This window comes from Cheilinus undulatus, linkage group 24 (assembly GCF_018320785.1).
Source record: "Cheilinus undulatus linkage group 24, ASM1832078v1, whole genome shotgun sequence".
Taxonomy (NCBI): Eukaryota; Metazoa; Chordata; class Actinopteri; order Labriformes; family Labridae; genus Cheilinus; species Cheilinus undulatus.
The window spans coordinates 23,506,433-23,531,029 of record NC_054888.1 but is presented as its reverse complement, the minus strand read 5'-3'; the positions used below and the strand labels follow the sequence as shown (position 1 = coordinate 23,531,029).

Sequence of the window (24,597 nt, the reverse complement as noted above, 5' to 3'; positions counted from 1 at the left end):
CTCTATACACCTGTGGCTGTGCTCCAGACGTTTATTTACTCACATGCTTTTGGAGCAGCTTCGTCATTCCTGTTGAGATTAGTTATTTAAAAAGGAGTGTGTGTGTGTGTGTGTGTGTGTGTGTGTGCGTGTGTGTGTGATAGTGCCGGAGCATGTGTGGCCCAGTGTGTGAAAGTATGGGAAAAATGAAAAGGGACAGCGGGGGTCTGGATAGGAGGGTGCCGGGCGGCTGATAAAGGAGCTTATGAAGCTGCACCGCATGACACACTCGCACACATACACACAACACAGCGTGACGCGACACTGATAACAGCTGAGATAAATCTGACCCTTCTAAAAACAGTCTGCAGGGGGAGACTGAGAGGGAAAGCACTGGAGCAGGAATTATGGAAAGAAAACATTGTGTTTTGTGTTATAAAGGTTTATGGAGAGAAGCCAGCACATGAGGCATTGGTGCCATGAAATGTGCCCGTGCTACTCCTGGGAAACAAGCCAAAAACAGCAGCACGGTGAAACAATAGCTCATAATTTCGGGGATTTTACGCAGACATGTTCCCGGTCCCATGCAACATCTTTGACTTCCCAGCCCTTCGTCATACATTAAAGACAATCAGAGCATCCCAGGACTCTAGCGTGGAATCACTGAAAACATCTCATGTGAGCCCGCCATCATTTGACATGTCTGTCAAAATAGTTCAGACGTGCTCAGGGTGGAGAGTAAATCACCCGAGCCGCTCACGTTCTGTGTTCTATACACACTGGCCATATTTGGTATACAATAGAGGAGCCGAGCTGCCTGAACCCATTTTCAGCAGAATGAGTGGAGATTGAGCTCAGACATAGCTTCCTGTGCCGGGGATCAGGGTACGTTTCATTGTCCGGGCCTGTTAGGCACATATGAATGAAAGAGTCACAAGGTCAGACACGAGAGAAATCCAATAACTCACCGGCCTGGAACCTGGAATACGGGGTCTGTTTTAGGGCTGTCTAATCCTGGGAGGCCTGAAGCATCAAATCCTGGTCAGACAGTTCTCAGTATCTGAATCTGGAGTCATCATACAGCCTGAAGAAGCTACTGAGTAGCATGTTGTATTGTTTAGATTGTTTTTGTGCCCCTGACTATTCAGAGAACGGGCCTCAGCAGCTGTGATGTGTGCATGAATGTGTGTTTGATCATTAGCATTGGTGCTAGCATCCTGGCTAACACTTCCCTCATTATAGAGCTGATATGTGTCAAGCTGTTGTCCACTCTTGCCACTTTTTAACCCCTTTTCACCACTTTTTCTGCCATTGTTGACACTTGAAACACATTTGTGCTTCCTTTTAACCATATTTCAGCACTTTTTTATATCCATTGTTGCAACTTTTAAGCCATTTCACTACTTTTTCTGCCTGTTTTTCCAACTTCGGACCCATTTTTTGCCTTATTTAAGCCACTTTTTTAAGCCCTTTCTACCACTGTTTGCATGCCTTTACCACTTTCACCCTATTGTCACTCAAACATAATCGCTGCATTCGAGATCCAAATTCACTACATTGTCATCTATTTTGGTCTATTCAACCCATTCATGCCACTTTTGACCCATTTTGCCACTTTTAACCCCTTTTCACCACTATTTCTGACTGCTTTTGACCATTGTAACGCATTTTTATACTTAAATCACAACTGTGCCACCTTTTTCTATCCACTGTTGCAACTTTTAAGCCATTTAGCCACTTTTTAACCCCTTTTCCCTGCTTCTTCTGCCTGTTTTCGTGACTTCTGACCCATTTTTGCCCCTTTTTGCCTTACCACTTTGTTTGCATGTGTTTACCATTTTTATCCTATTGTGACTTTCAAACCATTTTTGCTGCATTCAAGATCCAAATTCACTACATTTTTATCCATTTTGGTCTATTCAACCCATTTATGCCACTTTGAACCCTTTTTCTAATTGTCAGCCTGTTGTTGCTTCAGTTAGCCCAATTGTTGTCAGTGTTAACCCCTTCACCACATTGACTGCCAATGTTTTCCAAATTGAAATGCACTTCACTGTCTGTTATGCCCATTTGTTGGCACTTTAAACCCATTTTGCCACTTGATAAACATTTCTACCAGTTTTACTGCCTGACTGTTCAACTTTTAGCCATTTTTTGACACTTTCTGCCTGCTGTTGCAACTTTTTACACATTTTTCTACTTTTAAGATCCCATTTCATTACCTTTAATGCCCAATTTGCCAGTTTTAACCTGTTTTCACCACTATTCCTGGCTGTTCTTGACACTTTTGACACATTTTTGACACTTATAACAAAATAGTTCGATTTTTAACCCTATTTTAGTACCTTTTTCTTTCCATTGTTGCAACTTCTAAACCTTTTTGCCACTTTTTTACCCCTTTCACTACTTTTTCTGCCTGTTTTTGCAATGTCAGACCCATTTTTTGCCTTATTTAAGCCACTTTTTAAGCCCTTTCTACCACTGTGTTTGCATGTGTTTACCACTTTCACCCTGTTGTGACTTTCAAACCATTTTTGCTGCATTCAAGATCCAAATTCACTACACTGTCATCCATTTTAGGCAATTTAACCAATTTATGCCACGTTTAACCCTATTTCACCTCTATTTCTGGCTGTTTTTGACCATTTTGACCCATTTTTTTATACTTAAATCACAACTGAGCCACTTTTAACTCTATTTCAGCATTTTTTTCTATCCAGTGTTTCCAAGTTTAAGCCATTTTGCCACTTTTGGAATCCTTTCCACCACAGTGTTTGCATGTTTTTGCCACTGTCAACCCCTTTTTTCCATTTTCAGCCTATCATTCCTTTGTTTAGCCAATTTTGCTTTAGTCCTTTTCACCACATTTATTGCCTGAATATGCAACTCTTAGCCATTTTTGCCACTTTCTGCCTATGTTTTGTCCCTGGTAATCATTTTTTTTCCTGCCATTTTACACCTACTGTGTCAACTTTAACACATTTTTCTACTTTTTAAGATCCTATTTCACTACCTTTTCTGCCCCTTTTTCCACTTTTAACCCCTTTTCACCTCTTTTATCTGGCTGTTTTTGACACTTGAAACACAACTGTGTCACATTTTTATTCTATTTCAGCAGCTTTTTGCTATTTTTTTTTAAACTGGCAAGAACTTTTGACCCCTTTTCAAAACTTCTCTGCCTCTTTTTGACACTTTTGACCCATTTTTGACACTCCAGAATGAATTTGTGGCATTTTTTAATCCTGTTTTAGCACCTTCAACCCATTTCAGCCAATTTTAACCCATTTTGCCATTTTAAACTCCAAAAAATGGCCAAATTCTTTCCTCAACCCTAACTAGTCTCCCAGTCCCTGCTGCTGAAAAACACCCCAACAGCCTGATGCTGCCACCACCACGCTTCACTGTTGGGAAGGCATTGGGCAGATGATAAACTGTGTCTGAAACCAGACATAAGGTTTAGAACTGAGGCGGAACAGTTCAATCTCAGTTTTATTAGACCAGATAATCCTTACAGTCTGAGTCTGTTGGGCGCTTTTTTCCAAACTCCAAGTGAGCTTTCATGTGTTTTGCACTGAGATGCTTCCTTCTATCCACTCTACCGTAAAGCCCAGATCAGTGGAGGGCTGCAGTGATGGTTGTCCTTCTGAAGCTTTGTCCCATCTCCACACAGGACCTCTGGAGCTCAGTCAGAGTGACCATCAGAAGTGACCCTTCTCCCCATAATCCCTAAAATGACTCCTAAAGCTAAAAACATAGTCTCCAGTATGACTGGATAGATCCCTCACTTGCCTTTAGGTTTAGAAAATGTCCCATATTTCTGCTTGCACATGTAAACATCCCATATCGTATGCCTCCACATTGTTTTTGTAGAGGAAAACTAGATTATTCAGACATGGTGCGTTAACCTTGACTGTACTTTGCCACAGGCTTTCCTTGACCTGTGTCAGCTGATCACCAAAACAACATTCTCCCCCAAAGGTATGACACATAATACCCAGGCTGCTTCATGTACAGGTATAGGGATAGGATATAAATATATGCAGTCTGTTGTGGGGTGGAATTGAGAATTTTTTTCCAATGCTTTGATGAATTGCCTTCAGACCCTTGATCATTTTCATGCCATGGAGCCCAAAACAGACACACAAGTCATCCCTCATTCTTGATTTTTTACTCCACACACATTGTATGATCTACTTTTCATATGGATTTGATCCTTTTGAGCTTATGAAACTTTTGACAACCTTAATGTTGCCAAACTAAAATTTGAAGTAGCCTATGTAGTGAAAGGTTTGATGCTGTGACTTATCTATGTGTGCATTTTTACTGTTTTTGGGTTGGTTGGTTGTTGTCGTCACTGTGCTTGTGAAACGCTTCATAGCCAAGCGTGATGTAGGCGTTATTCAAATAAATTTGTACTCACTAGCTACCATATTTTTCTGGTCCTTTGGTTTTAAATCCTCATTTGTAGGCGATATGATGCATTTAAAGCGGTTAATTGATGTGTTAGTGGCTGCCTGGTGCAGCAGACGGGCCTTACGAGAGCCAGTGAACGATTTTGTGCTCATGCTGACATCTTTTGGCCATTTGTAGAAGTGGTACGGTGTCCGTGGGAGACAATTTAAACTTTTTAGATCGCGTTTTTGTATGTTGCATTCAGTGCCATATGTAATGTGGGATATTAGCAGGCCCTCTTGTGCTCGCCTGCTGGTCTTGGCTTTGAGTGGCTTTGCCTCGGTCATAAACCGCATAATTGAAACTGTATTAATACAAAAAGATAAACATTTTATTGGGGTGTAGTTCTAGTCTCTGCTTTATAACGACTGGTTATGAGAGAACTGTTGAAACTGAGCGGAGTGTCTGAAAATTTGAAAGGTGTATTGAAGTTACGAGGATTCAGTGAAGGCAGCACGAGAAAGAGCTGCGTAGCTCCCACAACAGCGCCATCCCTGTGAAGTGTGTTTTTTGGAGGAAGGAAGGCCCCCTCATGGAAAAGTGTTTGGCCAGGAAAGGGTTAAGGAGTTTCTAGGGTCCAGATCGATGCCCCCTCTTCCCCCACACGTCGCCATGAACAAATGAATTCGCGGGGAATTAAATACCAGTTTCACAAAGGAGAAAGAGTCCTGTGCTTTGAACCCGACCCCACCAAGGCTAAAGTGTTGTATGACGCTAAGGTAATGTTTTCTTAAAGTCATTCGTCTTTGCGGCATGTTACCTTGTTTAAAGGAACACACTAGACTGTGAAATCAGTGTTGTAAGGTGTGGGTTAAATGAAGCAACAGGAATAGGCCTTATGTTATACATTGTTGCCAAAATAAAGCTAGCTGCTACGTTACTTGAATGGTTTCCGGGTGCGTTGAATTGCACATAGAGTAGCTTTGAAGACTATTATAATTTTCAGAAGCGTTTAATACATTTAAAAGGAGGCAAAGGAAGGCCCCATTACGACTCAACAAACAGTAACCAACGTGTGCGGTATTTGGAGTACAGTAGTAGATACACGGCGGCGGCTAGCGTCATTGAAATGTAATCAGATAGCTAATAAACAAACTACTGCATCATATCTGTAGCTAGTACCGGTGTCACGGTGCAAAAAGCGACCGTGTTAACTGACGTATTTCAGACGAATGCGGCTTTTGTTGTAGTTTCAGCTGTTGTTGGAGAAGCAGAGTGTACACATGCTTCTTTATTCACTGCATTAATAACTGTAGCTACAACAGGTAAAGAGGCATTCGGCTGAACGTCACCAGTTAACACGGTCACCCCATGAAACCATAACACCAGTTAGCGTAACGGTTATGCCACCGTACCCGTTTGGCTGTTTTATCACATGTTAGTGAATTAAACATTGTGGTTAAAGTTGACAAATGGCCCGTGTTTATGTCGACTATTGTATTCTTGACGTTTATTTTAATATCGTTTTACCAGTTGGCTTCTAAGTTAGCTAGCAAGCTAATATTAAAAGGGCAGTGACGTTTGGTTTATATCTGCGCATTGCGGACAAAGCTAACCCACGTTAGCAGCAAGTCAATATTTTTTATTCAAACAATTTTCTTGTCCGAAATATTACACTTTGGTGAACGTTTTCATCTGTTTTGTCGCTAACGTAAAGCCCACCAGCATAATTTCACTGTTATAGCTCGATTAGATGCTAATATTTAGCGGCTGATTAGTGACGTAGTTAATATTTGACTGGGCTACTTTGTGAGGTACAGGTTTGTGATATTTAGGTCAATTTATGTAATTTATGAGGCATATGTCAACATCAAATTCAACTTTATTTTCATGCTGAAGGAAATTAGATCTGCATTAGGTATAAAGATATAACAAATACGCTAAATTATCAAATAAAGCAGTAGGTACAGTACAGTGAAAAAGTCTTCTTTCTGATTCCTGATCTTTTTTTGCACATTTATCACACTTAAATGTTTGGGACCATCAAACCAATTTTAATATCTCACAAAGACAACCCAAGCAAATACAAAGTGGCGTTTCTAAGTGATTATTTTATTTTTTAAGGGGAAAAAAAATCCAAACCTCTCTGGTCCTATGTGAAAAATTGCCCCCTTGTTAAATCATGAGTTAACTGTGATTAACCACACTTCTTGGAAAGCTGAGTTCAGTTTCACTGGCCACATCCAGGCCTGAATACCACCAGATTTGTTGAATCACAAAGTCCCGTAAATAGAGCCTGTCAGACAAAGTGAAGTAGCCGCCAAGATCTCAGAAAGAAACGCATCATGCCACGATCCAAAGAAATTCAAGAACAAATGAGAAAAAAAGTCATTGAAATCTATCAGTCTGGAAAAGGTTAAAAAGCCATTTCCAAGGATTTGGGACCCCCGCAATGGCCAGAGCCATTATCCACAAATGGAGAAAACTTGGGACAGTGGTGAACCTTCCCAGGAGTGGACTGCCAACCAAAATGACTCCAAGAGTGCAACGACGACTCATCCAGGAAGTCACAAAAGAAACCAGAACTACATCAGAAGACCTGCAGCCCTAACTGGCTTCGGTTAAGGTCAGAGTTCATGACTCAACCATAACAAAGACGAAATGGCATCATGGGAGAGTTCCAAGGCCAAAACCACTACTGACAAAAAAGAACCCTAAGGCTCATGTCACATTTGCTAAGAAACATCCTGATGATCCCCAAGACTTTTGGAGAAATATTCTGTGGAGTGACAAGACAAAAGTTGGACTTTCTGGAAGGTGTGCGGCCCATTACATCTGGAGTAAAAATAACACAGCATCTGATAAGAAGAACATCATGCCAGCAGTCAAACATGGTGATGGCAGTGTGATGGTCTGGGACTGCTTTGCTGCTTCAGGACCTGGACCACTTGCTGTGATTGATGGAACAATGAATTCTGCTGTCTGCCAGAAAATCCTGAAGGCCAGCACTCGTGCCCTCAAGCTCAAGAGCTCTTGGGCTATGCAGCAGGACAACAACCCGAAACACATCAGCAAGTCCACCTCCGAATGGCTCAAAAACAACAAAATTAAGGTTTTGGAGTGGCCAAGTCAAAGTCTGGACTTAAATCCAACTGAGATGCTGTGGTGTGACCTTAAACAGGCAGTTCATGCTGGATAACCCTCCAATATGGCTGAGTTAAAACAATTCTGCGAAGAAGAGTGGACCAAAATTCCTCCACAGCGATGAATGAATTTGAATTTTTAAGACATAGAATATTATAATTGTGTGGTTTTAGGCTAAGCACATTGTGGTTGTCTATGCTTGTGACTAAGAGGCAGATCAGATCACATTAAGTCCTGCTAACTCAAATAGTGTTTTAAGCATTGCCGAGAGTAACACCTTCACCTTCAAGCTGGAAAGGTCTTAAACAGGACTTGTTTTGTGTTCCCATTACAGGTCCTTGATGTCTTGATAGGAACAGATGAACATGGAAGAAGAATCCCAAAGTACCTGATTCATTTCAACGGTTGGAACAGGAGGTAGCGTGTCATTGTTTGCTCTGAATAACACAGTTACCATGACCCACGTATTTGTCATACACATTGTACTGTTAGTCATTACATCCCCAGCTTGTGTACTGATGTAGAAATAAACATGCACATCCGTGGATCTTTATTTTTGCAATGTTTGTGTGTTTTTGGGTAGCTGGGATCGTTGGGCTGCAGAAGATCATGTCCTAAGGGACACTGAAGAAAACCGTAGATTGCAACATAAACTGGCTCGCAAAGCTCTAGGTCGCATGTAAGTTCATATACTATTGATATATGCAGTGAGGAAGGCTGTTAATGAGGTCTTTTTATACCATAACAGTGCAAGAAGCACAAGTAATATGTGATCTGATCTCACTTTTACATCTTGTCATGAATCAGACATTTTGCATTGAATTCTTAGCATCTCTAGTTTAAAATTTGCACCCTTTATTGACTGGAACTGACAGCTGTAGTGAAGAGGAGCCCTTGGCATGAAGGTGAAACCCTACTAGTGTTGATAATGTATGTTTTTGTGAAGCCATTTGCATCGCAAACCATGAGACACCCATGACTCAGCATCCACATACAGCTCCATTCAGACGGTGCAGCCATTTTTCCATGAAAACAATCACATATTTTTCTTGTTTTCGTCTGTACTCAAATTTCCTTGGTACCACTACACAAAACACTTAAATAGGCTCTATAAGTAATGGCTTCTTTGTAGCGCATTATGTCCTAATAATTGTGTTTGTGTATGCAGGACTCTTCAGAACTAAATTAGCTCAGTTTTCAATCTAATGGTAGTCAAATTTAACAAAATAGGTACACACTTTAAACTGCCTTTCAACAAGACTGATGTAGATCGTGATTGTTTTAATTTTTGTCCCGTCGTAGGAAGAAAAAAGGATGGGCAAAGCGTCGCCGTCGTCAGTCTGGTACTAAATCTTCTCTGAAGACTCTCCCAAAGGAGGACGACAGCGATGACGCATGTGAGAAGCCGTCCTCTGTTTGCATGTTTTTGCTCCCACTCCCACTTAGCTATCATTTTTACACCATCTTTATTTTCTATCTTTAGGTTTGATATCATCTTCAGATAGTAGTGACGGGGACGATTCTGACCCTGAATCTTCAAACAGTGGGGAAAGCACCTTCTCTGAGGACATCAACAAAATGGTAAAGTGGATTATTCCTCCTTGTATTTCCTGGTAAGTTTCATGAATTTATGTAAAGGCGACTTGTTTTTCAGAGGGTTGAGCCAGACATCAACGTGAAAAGGGAAACTGAGGAGAAGATTGTCCATGTTGACATCAGCATCCCTGATGTCCTGAAGAAGAAACTGGAGGATGACTGCTTTTACATCAACAAGAGGAAAAAGGTAGGAGTCAAAAAGGCTTATTTATTATGGCAGATTCATCCCTGAAAGCTACATAAGCCTGCTAGGGATACTTTTACCAGCTCATTGATGAGATTTCATTCATTATGGGCTGTTTGCTGTCCACAGCTGGTGATGGTTCCTTGTCAGACGAACGTCGTGCACATACTTGAATCCTATGTGAAGCACTTTGCCATCAACAAAGCTTTCATGGCGAATGAGAGGTACAGACGTCAGCAGACCACCACACAGAGCAGCAGCCCTCAGCCCATCCCTCCTGAGAAGAGGTGAGTAAGCACACTTACAGGGAAGGAGCAAATCTGATGATTGCACAAGCAAGTGTGCATTATAATATGGGATTTTGGATGAATTTCTTCACCCAGTGAAGATTTAAAATGCCAACTTTTAAACTTAACCTCCTTGTTTTTAGCGAGGAGTTGTGTAAGGAGATGGTCGACGGCCTGAGGATCACCTTCGACTTCACCTTACCCATGATCCTCCTCTACCCCTGCGAGCAAGCTCAGTTCAAAAAGGTCAGCTCCTCCAGGCTTTTCCTGGCCATCAACGAAAGCTCCCCCTGCTCCAGCAGGTGAGTTTCTACAGAGCTGATACATTGTTGAGTACGCTGAACCATCAAACTATAACTATTCTTTCTTCCCTGAAGCGCTCAGAGAGAGCGCAGCCCAAGCCCGCTGGGACACAACCCCCCCACGCCACAATCCACAGACAGCCAACCAGCGCTGAGCGACATTTCTACAACCACGCCCACCGCTCCAGCTCCAACCCCAAAGCGCCGGCGTCACCCTGACATGGACTGTATCTCATTCCAGTCGCAGTCGCTGAGGCGATCCACCAGGAACACTTCTGGAGGCGACCGCCCAGCTGAAGGGAGCAGTGGAGGTAATCAGTCTTTACTAGTTTTGTTTTTAACTCTATCTTTTTATGAACTTTGACTCTGAAACAATGGTATGTTTTCTTCCAGGTGGAGGCAGTGCAACAGCTTCCCCGCAGCTCAAACGCCGTTTAGTCGACACTTCATCGCAGCCCAAGTTCTTTCTCAACCTTGACAGAAGTAAGCTGACAAAAGCAGTATTGAGGTCTTTGCAGAACACTGTAGAAACCCCCAGTTCAAAGTCTTCTTCCCTGGAAGAACCTCAAAACATGCTGTGACCTATTACACAGTATCTGAAAAAGGTTCCTTGATGGGCAGAACTGCTAGTATCTTTATCATTTTTTAGTATGATTACAGTGTTTATTTCTAGTTAAAGCTTAGAGCAAAACACTTTCAGTTGTAATCAACATAAAAACACAGTTGCAATTAAGTATATTTAAAGAAAGCTCTCTACTTTGGGATAAGTCTGTCCTCATCAGAATGAGAAAAAATACAAATATACTGCACAGGCGACGCCTTGTGTTTGTACTTACCCCGTTCGTCCACTAGATGTCCCCATTGTAGTTCTCGTCTTTCACATTCATCTGCCCAAACTATCCTAGGAATAATGTTTATGTCTCTTTCTTTCTTGACCCAGAAACTCCGGTGCACAGCGGTTCATCCTCTCCACTGCCCTTGACGCCGAGCAAAGAGCGAAGCGGGCCTTTCTATGGCCTGGAGAGTCGGAGGAACAACGAGCTGAACGAGGTGCTGAAATAAGTTTAATGGATCAAGTTTAAGGAGAAGAATTTCTCCATGAAGTCTCCCTAACTTCAGGGAGGGGATTCAAGTAATCCCAAAGCTGCATTTGTAGATCAATTAGAAGCATTGAAGGTTGTATTAAATGCTTTCCTCTCTACTTTTCTGAACAGGTGTTAAGTTGGAAGCTGACTCCAGATAACTACCCTCTGCATGACCAGCCTCCTCCACCTTCCTACCTGTACGGAGCACAGCACCTGCTGCGGCTCTTTGGTGAGTGTCTGATTATTTTACTCACTCTAGGTCACTTTGAATACTTCATTTGTAGTGCAGCTAGAAAACTGTCAACCTTGCTAGTCTTCACTATAATTCCTGGCTTGAAATAGCCAGTGTGTAAACCGTAAATTTCTCTTCTATGCCATCATAGATGATGGGTTTTGCAGCTTAACAACAGGAAAATCTACCTGCGAAGTGTTGTAAACCTAGCCTTATTACCAAAAGTTAAATAAAAATAGAGTAGAAAGCTTCCTATGTACGGCATCATACTAAAATTTTTCTAACTTTTATCTACTTTATGTTGGCTTTATATTGTCTTTACAGTTGTTTTTGTATATGAAGCCAAATTAAATTAATATTTTGAACCATGCAATATAGATAGAGATAGGTATTGTACAGGTATTTTAACATTTGTTTTAATCACTTTTAAACCATTTTTGTCTTTTTTTTTCACCCATTTCTGCCACTTTTTAATAAACTTTTTCCCCATATCTGCAACATTATTTTGTAACCTTTTGCCACTTTTTCCTTTTTGCAATTTTTTGCAGATTTTTGTCTGATTTGTCCCATCACATTTTCACTCATTTCTGCCACTTTTTTTTTTTTTTTTTTAAGGTTTATTTTGGGCATTTTTGTGCTTTTATTTGATAGAGGAGGATAGTGGATAGGGTCACAACCAGGGACAAGAGCCAGGGAGAGACATGCGGTAAAAGGCCTCAGGCCGGATTTGAACCCAGGCCATCCACGTACATGGGGCGCTCCTTAATCACTCGGCCACCTGCGCCCCTCATTTCTGCCACTTTTTAATCCACTTTTTGCCCCTTTTTTGTCCATTTCAGCAACAGTTTTTAGCAACTTTGTGCCTACTTGACCTATCTTTTGCCACCTTTTGTCAAATTTTCAGTTTTTGCATGCATTTATCCCATTTTTGCTGCTTTTTGCTCGTTATTTGCCACACTCTTCCCATTTGTTACCACCCTTTTCCTTTTGTGGCACTTTTCACCCATTTTTTGCACTTTTTTTGATCCCATTTTTGCCATTTCTCACCCATTTTTCATACTTTTTTTTTTTGCCCCTATGCTTCATCCATGTCTCCAACTGTTTGCCTGCTTTTGTTGCTTTTTGGCACTTTATGTCCATGTCTGTCAAGTTTTTTGCATGCATTTTACCAATTTTCCTGCTTTTCATCCATTTTTTGCCCCTCTCTGCCCATTTATGCCACTTTTTGACCATTTTTACTATTTCTAATCCCTATTGTAACATTTCAACCATGTTTGGCATTGTTTTTTGCCATATTTTGCCCTTTTTGCAGCTTTTTTTTTTAACAGTTTTAACCCTTTCTTTCCCATTTTCATCATTTTTGTCTCTTTCCACAATTCACTATATTTCCAAGAATGTCAAAAATATTACATACTTGTGATTCCGTTATCCCTGTAGGTAATCCTCATGTAGAGAGGTGGAAAAGCTTGTAAATAACTCAGAAAAAACAATGGAAAGCGAAACTATGTTGGCTGTAAAAGTGTGAGCAACAATATTTTCCACACTTTCCTCCGCTGACTGCGGCATGGATCTCTTTCCTGTTCAAACCTCAGTAGACGGTTTAGAATACCGTCTTTTGAGCTCATCAGAAGTTTGCTTACAAATAACTTTATTTTTTACACAATTACACTTCAGAAAACCACGACACAGCTCCGTTAGGTCTGACAGAAATCTTCTTTAAGGATTAAACCTTAAGTTTCAGTTTTTGTTCCAACCGTGAATCACCGCTGCAGAAGGGGAGGGGCAAGGGAGCATAGAATTAGAAGTAATAGAGCCGATTCTGCAAAAAAAACAACCTGGCTGCATTGGGAAGTGTGAGTGCAGGCCAAACCGGCGACAGGGGAGGCAGTCAGATGGCTTTAGCATGTTAGAGCACAAATTTCCTCATGTGAGTGCACCTTAAACCTGTTTAATCCGGGAAATTAGTAGCTAGAACATTCCTAACTGAACTGTTTTGGAGAGGTCACTCTCCTTCCTATTTACTGTTTTTGAATATTTTCCCCTGCTCACTTCCTTTCCAGTCAAACTCCCCGAGATCCTGGGAAAGATGCAGATCCCTGAGAGGAATCTCCGAGCCCTGGTCAAGCATTTGGAGCTCTTTCTCAGGTAACTCTTTCTAATGAAATGCTCCTGTTTTATTGCCTCAGTGAAGAAAACTAGACAGAGATTCGTGCTTCACAGAGGAAGCATTTATTTAAAATAGCACGATTTCATCACACTCAAATGGGCAAGTTTCAATTTTTGATTCAAACATCTCAGCATACCAAAGCTTTACAACGTCTTGAAAGTGGATTGTGCTCTCAGGTGGATAGAAACCGTGTGAAATCATGTATCATTTCCTGTCAGGGTAAATCATTAAAAAGATAGGGTGCAGCATTCAATTACCGGGAAAGGAAGCACTTCAGCTTCAAAATGCACCTCACTAATAACCTGCACGCTTCATTTACTAAGGTCTGACCTAGCTAAGTGTTGAGGCTTAATAGAAAGCTGCAAGAGGTCCTCATTTTACAAGGATAGCTGCATGAAATCTATCTGTGCAGTCTGAGTCATATTTTATACAGAGCACTAGTGCAGCGCTGTGTTTGGTCGCCAGCTTAACTGCATCAAGAGATTAAAGGTTCCCGGACAATAATAGCATTTAAAATAATCAATGACGTTACGATTGTAAGGAAATGATTAATAAAAATAAGAGGGCGAGGAAAAGAAAGTAAATAAGAGCATGTGGGGGGTGGGAGGGGGGTGAGTGGAGTGAGAAAGAGCATGTGTTATAGAGGGAGGGAGATGAGTGGGCGTTACACAAGCGCGCGAGTCTAATCTTTAAATCCTCCCGAGCGATCTTCAGTTCAGCTGGTCCCAAACCTGGGGGATTTAGGTCCTCTCATTCTCTTAATCAAACCAACGCAGTACCGTAATCTGCCAGCAAGCAGCGCTGCGGAGCAAGAGTTGGACTGAGCCATTCAGCAGACAGGGAGTGGAAGTTTAAGGAAGCTTAAAGCACATGGAGGAAAGTAGTAAGACGGTCATGTCGGCATTATATAGAGAGGGGTTTGCAGTCAAATCTGTTGTGTCATGTAAAAGTTGTACTGAAAGACTGCAAAGGAATTATTCCATGCACTACAGTCAAGCTGCCACTGTATGATATTTAATTTTGCATGTTCCAAACTGCATTATGAATGTCTTGAATAAATCTTCATACTGTAAATTAAAGATATGTAAAGTAGCAGCTGCAGGAAATGGGACTCTTTCCTGCAAGAATGCCATTGTACATATCTGGAAGGTTCATTCTAGACATCTAAAATTGAAAGCCAAGTGCTCAAAAGTGGTGTAACTGATGCAAGAATGATGTTGCCTTAATCTGAAATAACCATTGTGCATGGGGAGCATGCGATCCTTGGTGTCTAGAAGGCTCATTTTTGTAAGAAAGGGTTGATATGCAAGTATCTAACTGCCAAAATTTCCATTAATTTAACATGTGATGCACAGTACTGATGTCAAGCATTAGTACCTGTACTCTTACTTAGTAGCTAGCCCCTATTTGAGTGCCAGTTTCCTTTCCTCCACCCTTTGCTATTATTTAATCCACATTTCAAAAGCCTTTTAAACTGGTACCAAATGAAGAGCCGTTTAGGATTCAAATAACCAGCTCTACTGAGCTGAGCCAAGTGATCTAGATCTCTGCAAAGAGACAGATATCAACTGCTGAAACACAGCTAAGATCAGAGTTTAATGAGCTAAACCATGACAAAACTGTGCTGAGGCCAACCAGACAGCTTTGTGGAAACAGAGCATACATGAGTGTTGTGTGACACCGCTTGTCCAGTGTTCAGACGGAGGGGTTTTTAACTTAACCGTTTTGTTGTGAGTTTTTGGATACTTTGCTACTTTCAGGACACAAACGTAGCTTAATAATTTACAATGTTTATATTTTTGCACTTTGAAAACTTGGGATAGTTACGAACAGCTCACAGCATGGCCCTTTTGGTAGTTTCTCTGTGCAGAAATCACTGCTTGCCCCCCAAGGTGAGTTCTTTGCTGCTGCATGATGTCGTCTGTAAGAAGCCACAACAGGTTCTTAAGACTTCTGCGATTGTTTTCATGGGTTCTGAACCAGTAGTGGTATCAGGAATTTAAAAATCCTGGTATTGTGACCACCTTAGTCCTGGCATCACATCCAGACTGGTTGCTGTACTGCTGGCATCATTAACTCAGTAGAATTACTCATTTAGAGTCCCATTTGGCTTTATGAGGGGGTAAATAGTGGTGTAACACAGTGTATACACAGTTATGTGGGATATACTTGCTTGTTTTGAGTCTCCATAGACCAGTGGTTTTCACACTTCGGTGTGCCTTCAGATTTTTGCTTCATCTTAGGTGTGCCTTGGTAAATACATTTGTATCCATGCAAAAATGGCCTATTTAACACATTTTACAGTTCCATTAGATGTTGCAGAGTTGTAGTAATAATATGTGATGTGCAAATTGCCACAGCAAACCTAAACTTGCCCCACCGTTTGAGAACCACTGCCATAGACCACAGCCACTCCTCAGTCCTCTCTGATGCACATCTTTTGGTACTCTACTGCCTTTTTCCCTACTTTAGAGGCATGCCTAGAGTTGGGTATTGTTTGGTTTTTTGTTTGGGTTTTGTTTTCAGGTATCTGTGATTAACTAATACTATTGGTATGGTGCGGGTACCTAAACGATGCCTAAATCAGTACTTCTAAATCATAATGTCAGTGGCTCTAAATAAACACATTTAAAACTCCAAGTTGCACCATATATTGAATATATTTTGTGCTTTGATTCGGAGAGGTGTGGGGTTGCATTACAGCGGAGCAGTACCAAAATGCGGCATCAGAACCTCTGGTTTTGTTCGGTTCGGTTCGTATCAGATATGCCAAACTGGCAGCACTATGTACTTTTGGCTTGCGTCCCTTTTTATGATTTTTAATGTTTCATGATGTCCCTGAAGTCAAGCAGCACAGGTGGATCATGCACAAGTCCTGTTTCTTAGGTGTATTAAATATGCAAGAGCCGTTTATAACACATAACATTTATACTTTGCCAAGGGATGCACGGTCTGGTATCTGCAGATATCAAAATTTCTGCTGATATTTTGCCTGTGTTTCAGCATATAACGACTTTAAATTTTGTCCATATGTTCTGATAAATGAGTGGCGTTTTATGCTGAACCAACAGACCTGTGTCAGTTGAGGTCTTTTTCTTTATTTATCCTTATTCTTTAAACTTTAAAGTGTTTTTACGGATTAAAGTTTGTTTCCTTAGTCATCCTCAAACCTCAAAGTGTGTCCAAAAGGATGACATTTCTTGTCCAAAAAGCATAATTAAATAAAGGTATTGGCTAATATTAATCTGTAAATATCGGATATCGGCAAAAATCCAATATCGTGCATCCCTGACTTTTCTGAATGGGTTGCAAAAAAAACTGACACACCTTGGGGGTTAACTGTTTAAATCTAATCTATATTACCATCCATATGCATGGTTCAGAGTATGCTGCAGCCTTGTGTGATGTTTTGTAAACTCTGATATGACCGTGTAAAGTGGGATTATGTAAGAGGTCTGTATAGGTAGATAATAAACCACCATTTATGGTTATTATATGTTCTCCTCATAAGATTTGACATATAATTCAAGAGACAGGCTGTGTTTTCTTTTGGAGATGTGCAAAAACATCAGAAGCTGACTAAATGTCTTGCTGAGGATGCAGTCGCTGCACCAACAAAGCAAAGAAGGAAATTTGAGAAATATATATCCAGTGTAACTTTGAAATGTTGAAACCATTTGCAATATGCATCACCCTCGTGATGTTTTTGTGCTCGGAAATGGCATTGTGTATACGGGACTTTAAAGCTCCAGGCCAAGTGAAATACAATGATTTCATTCTTTTTAGCTGCATTTGCGTTTTTTCTTGGCGGAGGATCCCATGCATTGTCATCATTTGTTGGGGAAAGATGTATAGAAAGTGGTGTAATTCACTACATTTGCATCGGACTGCAAATCAGTGATGCATTTTTATTTCATAGAATATTATTCTGCATGATAGCAGAGGCTATAACATGATGCAAAGAGGAGTGAAGTGCCTCAAAGTAAATCACTGCAGCTCAGATGAGCTGTAAGTCAGAACAGTATTGATGACATTGAATAATTAGGGACGTTTTTTCTCAGCCACTAATTAAAACGTTGACGGAGCCTCTGCAGGACACTGCACACAAAGTGAAACAGTGTTGTCTTCTGGGACATCCTTCATGCGCTTTGTGGCAGATTGTAGCGAGCGGGAAAAAGAACTGATTGATGTTGCAGAGACCCAAGTGCAATGCATTCTGGGATCTGGCCACAGCTGATCTCTCACTCTCCCTTTCTCTGCAGGAATGATTATGATTAAGAGCTGGGTGTGTGCACATGTGTATGTGCTGATTTACAATGTGTATGCTTAAAGCGCTTTGCCTTGTGTTATTACTGATCTAACAGCGATGAAGATTAGCACCAGGCTGAATTTGTGGCACTGAGGAGAAATCCCAATCAAGACAAAAACACTGAGAAATGTGCAGCGCCTTTGAGTGATTCAGCTTTTTTGCTGTGCTGCAAAGAATGAAGCATAAACACACTGTCATTAAAGGAAAATCCTGCTACTCTTGATCCATTCACCGTCTTTTAAACGCCACTTTCCTTCTTATTGTCCCATTAAGTTGTCTTGTTTGTTATTCGTTGTCAAAGCGTTCTTAAGTTCTCCTCTGATGAGGATAATTTGTTTGCATTGAGATTAGGAAGGCCGGTGGAGCTAAGATGAGATGGCAAGATTTAGAGGATTTGGCCGAGTAGCGGATACTAAGAAGATTCCGGATTAGTTTTCCCCACTACTGATTAGATGAGAGGGAGGGGAGGGGGGATTTTTCCCTCTCTTGCTCTCTGGCTGCTGCTCGGTCATTCTCATGCTCGGTGTCTTTCTCAGGGCTCTGTTAGTGCTGGTATAGGCGTGGATATAGGGGGCTTTGTCTGTGACATGGATACCCTCGGCAGAGGGCAAGGGGTCCCGGATTTATGAGGAATCAGCAGGGATATCCAGGAAAACCAGAAGTCAGAGTGTGCTGGAAACGAGTCACTTTTTATCACCGCTTCTTGTAAGCCCTTTGTGTCTGTGTTTTTCTCATGTGACACACGACTTGTCTTCAATTATTAACTCTGAACACTGTTCAAAATTTCTCCTCCATTTCCTCCCTCCCTCATCTCCTTCCCCCCGCCCTCTCTTTTAGGTTTCTGGCCGAGTTCCACGAGGATTTTTTCCCTGAGTCTGCATATGTGTCAGCATCAGAGGCCCACTACAGCATGAAACAACCCCGGCCGATTTATTGACGGAGACGTCGGCCATTGTGTTTCCTTCTTTGAACTATTTCTCAGCCTGTCTAGACGTACTTGCTCTTGTATGCAAAGGGGCGATAGCAGAACCTCCTAAGGACCGGCTGCTTTCTTTTCCTGGACCAACTTTTCTTCTCTCCTTCAGTTTTCCTGCTGATGCCGTATGGAACCTGTTGCTTCTAACATGCTACTAACCCTCATTCATGCTCTTAGCGTGAGACTCTTGTGCATGTTAAGCTACGCAGCGTTGTTTGCTTTACTGCTACTGAAGGCGATTTGTTGCTCCTTTTGTTGGCTCCATGTAATTCCTGGGAGACATCTTCTGCAGAATGCCTCTTTTTCTTTACCTGGCCAAACTAAGGCAGGAAACTCAGACCTTTATTGCCATAGTTTTTGAAAATTGTGGCTAACAGACTCAGACTCTTGTCTGTTCTCTGTTCTGCTTGGCTGCTTCTCAGCTTCGCCCCTTTTTTTGTTGAGTTTTTCCCCATCTTCCATACTCTAGTCCTCAAAAATACTGCCATAGCTGCTCCTCCATCCTGAAGATGCTTGGCTGACAAACTCTCATCTACTCTCTCTTTCTTTTAATAACGTTTTTCCCAGTGTTAGTCTTGTATTTAATGCTAACATTACTCCATGTCGATGAAGATTTCTCCTCTTTCTCTCTGTCTTTTTTGTTATATTTCCATGTGCATGTCACTCGCTGTGTGAACCCTCAAACATATCAAGATTACTGTTAAAACACAAAAGTATGGGCTCTTACAAACAGATTCCAGACATTTTTATGGACTCTGTTTTTGACTTGAAAACAAGGATGAAGAGTAATCTAAATCTGTATTCATCTCTATATGGATGAATAAAAAATATTAACAGGAAACAGACCTTTGAAATCCATGTAAAACCGACAATCACCTGAAGGAGTCAAAAACCGTGCCCGTTAGTGAGTAAAACAAGCATCTAAAGACATTTTCTAATAAATCAGATGAACAGATGTCTGAAACTACAGAAGCCCTGAGCAGACATGAACTCATGCATTTTATTTACACAACTGTCCCTGGAAAATATGTAACTTCCAGTTGATTTTGTCAAGGTCTTGACTTACAGAGTTGGAAACACAAAAAAAAAATCCAGAAAATTGTAGAAAAAACTTCAAGTTACCACGACAATGGAAACATGGCAACTTTAGGTCACGCAGACTGTCTTTTATTTGCAGCATAGTGAATAGATCAAAATAGCTGTTCCTTTGACATTATTTTTGGGGCTTGTTTCCTTTATTTGGAAAGGTAATATGGGAAAAGATTGCGGGAAACGTGTGGGGTTTGACTTTTGGCCACACTGATTCAAACCAAGCTGTGATGATTTACCTTTCCATCATAAGTTCAGCCCTGCAGGGCTGAGCCGGGCCCAGAATAGTCCTGCCCACACAATGGTTTGTCATCATTCGGGCCACCTTGCAGGCCTGTTTAAGTACCAACCGCAGCACCAAATTTTAAATGCATGCCTGATTACTGAAAGAAAAAGAGGAGGAAACTTTGAAAGTAAAAACAAAGGCCAACTCTTCTTCTTGTGCTGGAATAAAACAATGCTTCCTCACCTCTAGACAGGCAGCTCAGTTATGGTGGAGTAGCAAAACCTCTGACCCCTGAACTGCTGTGCCGAGTACAACCAAGTAGAGCCAAGCCGCTCAATGTTATGGAAAAGCCCCAATACACTAAACCAGTGGTTCCCAACCTGTGTTAATTTTTTCGACTAAAACTAAGACTAAAAATGTTCGTCTACAGCCTTTTTCCATGAGAAACACTAGACTTAAACTAGCCAAAAGTAGATCTGTGATGACTAAAACGGACTAAAAATAAGTTTAGTTTCCGTCAAGTCGACTAAAACTAGACTAAAATGTAATCTATCTAATCTTTTGTCAGACATTCATTCGTGACATTTCTCCACTGTGGGTAAATCTGTCAAAATACACCACATCTGTAGCTACTCTGTCAGCTGTAGAAAGCAGGGACCCCAGGTTAGGCAGGGTGCATCGAACACACCACCATGACCTGGTACCAGATTCAGGCAAGAGAATAAATGCTTGGACTAAAGGTTAAGACTAAAATGTGAGGACTTTTTATGGACTAAAACTAGGCTAAGACTATAAAGGGTAGAAATGACTAAAATGTGAGTAAAACTAAAGACTAAGACAGGGACTGAAATAAAAGTAGCTGTGGGAATTAACATTGTTCCCAACCTGGGGTCTGGGCACAATTCTATAATTTGGTTTCCATACATTTACAACTTTCGAAGTAAAAATAAATAAATTTTTTTGTCATAAATTAACGTCTTTTTAAACTTGAACATTTTGAGTTTGTTCTTCTCTTTAGAGTTGCTCTCTATACACTGTTGTAGTACTGGATAGTTTATACATGGGTCTTTTGTCAAGAACAAGTACATGTAGGATATGTCAATGAAAACAATAAAAATCAATGTTTAATTTTTCCAAGTTGGTCATGGGGAGGGGCTTAGCTTTTCTTAGATATAAGTAAGGGGGCCCTGAGGAAAAAAAGGTTGGAACCACTGATCTTAACAGTGCCAAGACTAGGAATCAATCCCTTACCCAGTGTGCTGAGGGCTATAGCCTCTGTACATCCTGTCTGCTCTACCACTAGGCCGGAAAATTGCCTTTTATCCCACGATAGCAAGAAAAATAAGTGTGAATCTCAAGAGAGGAACTGAAATCAACATGTTGTCACAGAAAAATGTGCACTGGCATGTTGACATAACAGGAAGTCAAGGAAATGGAGAAATGTAATGCATGTCTGCTCACAGCTTCTGTAGGTCAAAGTGTAAAAGAATGTTATGAACATTACATTAAAGACATGTTTTGATCTGTATGTTCACGTTTTTGTTAAACTGGTTCTAAAAGACTTGAAGGCTATGTCAAACTACAAATACTCATTAAATAGATGTCTACTGTGAATACAGCATCGTTGACAGAGAATTGCTATATTTTAACACCTGTATATTAAAAATGCTGTATAATGTTTCTAATGTTGTGTACAGAGAGAGGTAGGACTGTTGTAGCCTGTTAGCATTTGTACAGTGTTTATGTTCTATAATTTTGTTTTTGACTTCAAATAAAGACTTTTTTTTTTAGCTAATTTCATCACGTACATTCTGCCTTTTCCACGCTGCCTCCATCATGTCGATTTTTACATAGTCTCGCACTCTTTCCTGCACATTTTCCCTCCTTTGTACTTCACCCTGTAAGATGAATAAGCTGAGAGCACGCAGATGGGCTGGAGTTATTGAACACCCTCACAAAGCACTCTTCCATTAAAAGTTAAATGTAGACGGGAGACTTTTATCAGCTACCTTAACCTTCCGTGTCCCCTGACGACGGCTGATTAAAACTTTAGAGGCCGAAAATGCTGCTGCTACAGTCTGACATTTTAAATCTGTTCACCTTGTCTTTGAGCTTGTTTTAAACAATCCAGTGACGCTTTTGTCTTTAATTCATGTTTTCAAAACCTGCTTTCATTAACCTTTAAGAGTTTCTTGAATATCCCAACACATTTGCCCCTAATGTCAGTATTTGTCCGTGTCCCAAAAACTGCTGTGAAAATACTATATATTAGTTTTTTCGCCACTTTAAAGGAGTTGCTCTATAAAACTTCTTTCAACTGAACATACGTATCAAATATTAATTATATTTTCTGGGATTTTAACCCTTTAAATGCCAGTATGTTTCCACAACTCCACTATGTTTTATTAGAAAACAAAAACAGAAAATTTCCATAAAATACATTTCAAGGAACATTTGGCTATTATTATTATTATTATTATTATTATTCGGCCATGAGATGGCTCAATGATTTGCAGCAACATTGATTTTGATGGATTGTCTTTTTTTTGTTTGTTTTTTTTTTTTTGACAGTGTCGGGTTTAAACAAAAACTCACACTCGTGGTCCTCAAGACAAACAATGTCTCCTTCCTAAAATCAGCTGTGAAAATATATTATTATTTTTTCATTTCCACTTTAAATGAGTCAGTCTTTGAAAGCAACTTCAGCCTGAAATATACTTGTAAAAAAATTAATATTTTGGGGGATTTTAACCATTTAAAGGCCCACATGTTTACACAACTGCTTTTATAGAGCAAAATCACAAAAATTCAAATAACATACTCAAAACTTTTTTTTTTTACACACACACACACACCATTATTTAACATCCACAACGACACACATCATTTCAGTGGTGAGGCACCCTTGCGAAAAAAGTAAAAAGTGTGGAGTTTTGCAGCATGCTTTGAATGGGGAAAAAGTAGCACCATCTGGAAGACAAATATGAAAATTAATAATTGAAATCAAGTAATCCAAAATGAAATCTTTCCATAAAGGAATGCATTAGTTTATGTTAAGATAAATTTGGGATCAAAAATGGTATTTTCAATGGTTGTCAATGGGACATTTTTAGTCCTTAAGAGCAAATGTATCGGTTTTTGTGTAGCTTAGCCAGATTAGGCTAATTTAAGGAGCTGAGATGACAATTCTAAGTAAATTTTAACAATAAATATCCTCTTGCAAATTTGAGCTATATTCATTCAACAGAGCCAAAATGGCTCGGAAATTAAAAAAAAAAAGAACAGAATGGCACAAAATGTCCTTTGGATCTCTTAAGCTACCCATACATTAGAAAACTTTGAAAAGATTTGTCTCAGATTAGTCTCAGACTGAGATTTTACAAAGACTGTGAATCTTGGGTCACTATTTACAAGACTACTACTAGATTCTTTTAGCAGTTTTTTCCCCACCATGCATGTTTTTTTCAAAGTTGTGATATGTTACACAATTCACATCGAACAGGCTGGGCTGATCTGCCCACAGCTCCACCAGCCGCTCCGCTTTCTGGACAGCCCATATTGGTCGGGACCTTCGACGTTTCACTGCCGGTGTTTCTTGTTCGTCTATACCACTCTGCTGCTTTTGAGGTTGTTTTGACCGGCAGGTTTCCTGTTTTTGGTTTTGTCAGCGCTCATCTATTGGTTGTTGATAGTGTTACGTCACTGCGACTTGATGTGATCGCAAGTCCAAGACTAGTAAGATTCAGGAAATTGATATAAAACAGCACAGATTACCACCTTAAACTTAGCGATAGAGATGACGGCAGCATGCCGTGACTCCAGTAAAACTCCTAAAATTTACTAAAGACGTTCAGTTTTAAGTCTGTGACTGTGAAAATCTTTAGGTGTAAGCCCAGCATTAGGGGTTAAATAATGCCAAAGGTTATAGACAAATCCGCGAACATCCTAAGCGCTGAAGCATCAGTTTACCTGATATCTAAACCTGTGAGTCAACATCATTACCACTTCTCCACCGTGCAGCCCCTTGTAAGAATCAGAAGCTAGTACTCAGATGGGACACAGTTTGAAGAGACTTTGAGCTCCTCATTGGGCAAAGTTAAAGAACACCATTTACACACACCACCATCAGTATTGTTCCACTTCATCGGTAAGTCATCAGTGGAGGTCGTCGGGTTGTTTGTCCTTTAACTTATTGGCCTATTCTGCAGCGGCGTCAAGTGATGTGTCCATCAAAAGTTTCATCTGTAAGACCTTATTATCCTTGTCCGGCCTAATGCATCCTTTACCTTTGTGCTTAAACAATGACAGCTTGTTCGTGTCAAGGTCCGCTGTGGTTTCCTTGGACAAATTTATTAGGCTATGATAGAACCAGAAGAAATGCAGCTTTAGAAATGTACACCCCAGCCAAACCAGTGAATTTTGGACATTCACACTTGGGGGTAAAGGTGTCCTGAGTCTGGTAAAGACATTAAATCAGACTGGTGGGGAATACTGAGCATGAGGTTTGAATAATTAAGCGAAATGCAAGTGATTAAACAGGAGTCGGTTGTGTTTAAAGTTCCTTCTTCCATATCTCTGATCTGCATCTTAGGAACAACTGACTTGGTGTGCTCTTAATGCACATCTGGG

At 40.6% G+C, this 24,597-nt stretch overlaps 1 protein-coding gene across 1 annotated transcript; it reads left to right on the top strand.

Moving 5' to 3' along the window:
* The first annotated feature begins 4,900 nt into the window (after positions 1–4,900).
* Positions 4,901–21,763, top strand: LOC121506241 (male-specific lethal 3 homolog). The gene is made up of 14 exons (XM_041781952.1): positions 4,901–5,150; positions 7,850–7,932; positions 8,099–8,194; positions 8,818–8,912; positions 8,999–9,096; positions 9,170–9,298; positions 9,425–9,582; positions 9,726–9,884; positions 9,960–10,195; positions 10,278–10,367; positions 10,825–10,934; positions 11,099–11,198; positions 13,262–13,346; positions 18,515–21,763. Exons 1-14 carry the CDS (start codon positions 5,052–5,054, stop codon positions 18,612–18,614), a joined length of 1,638 nt encoding a protein of 545 aa, XP_041637886.1. The 5' UTR covers positions 4,901–5,051; the 3' UTR covers positions 18,615–21,763.
* The last annotated feature ends 2,834 nt before the right edge of the window (positions 21,764–24,597 follow it).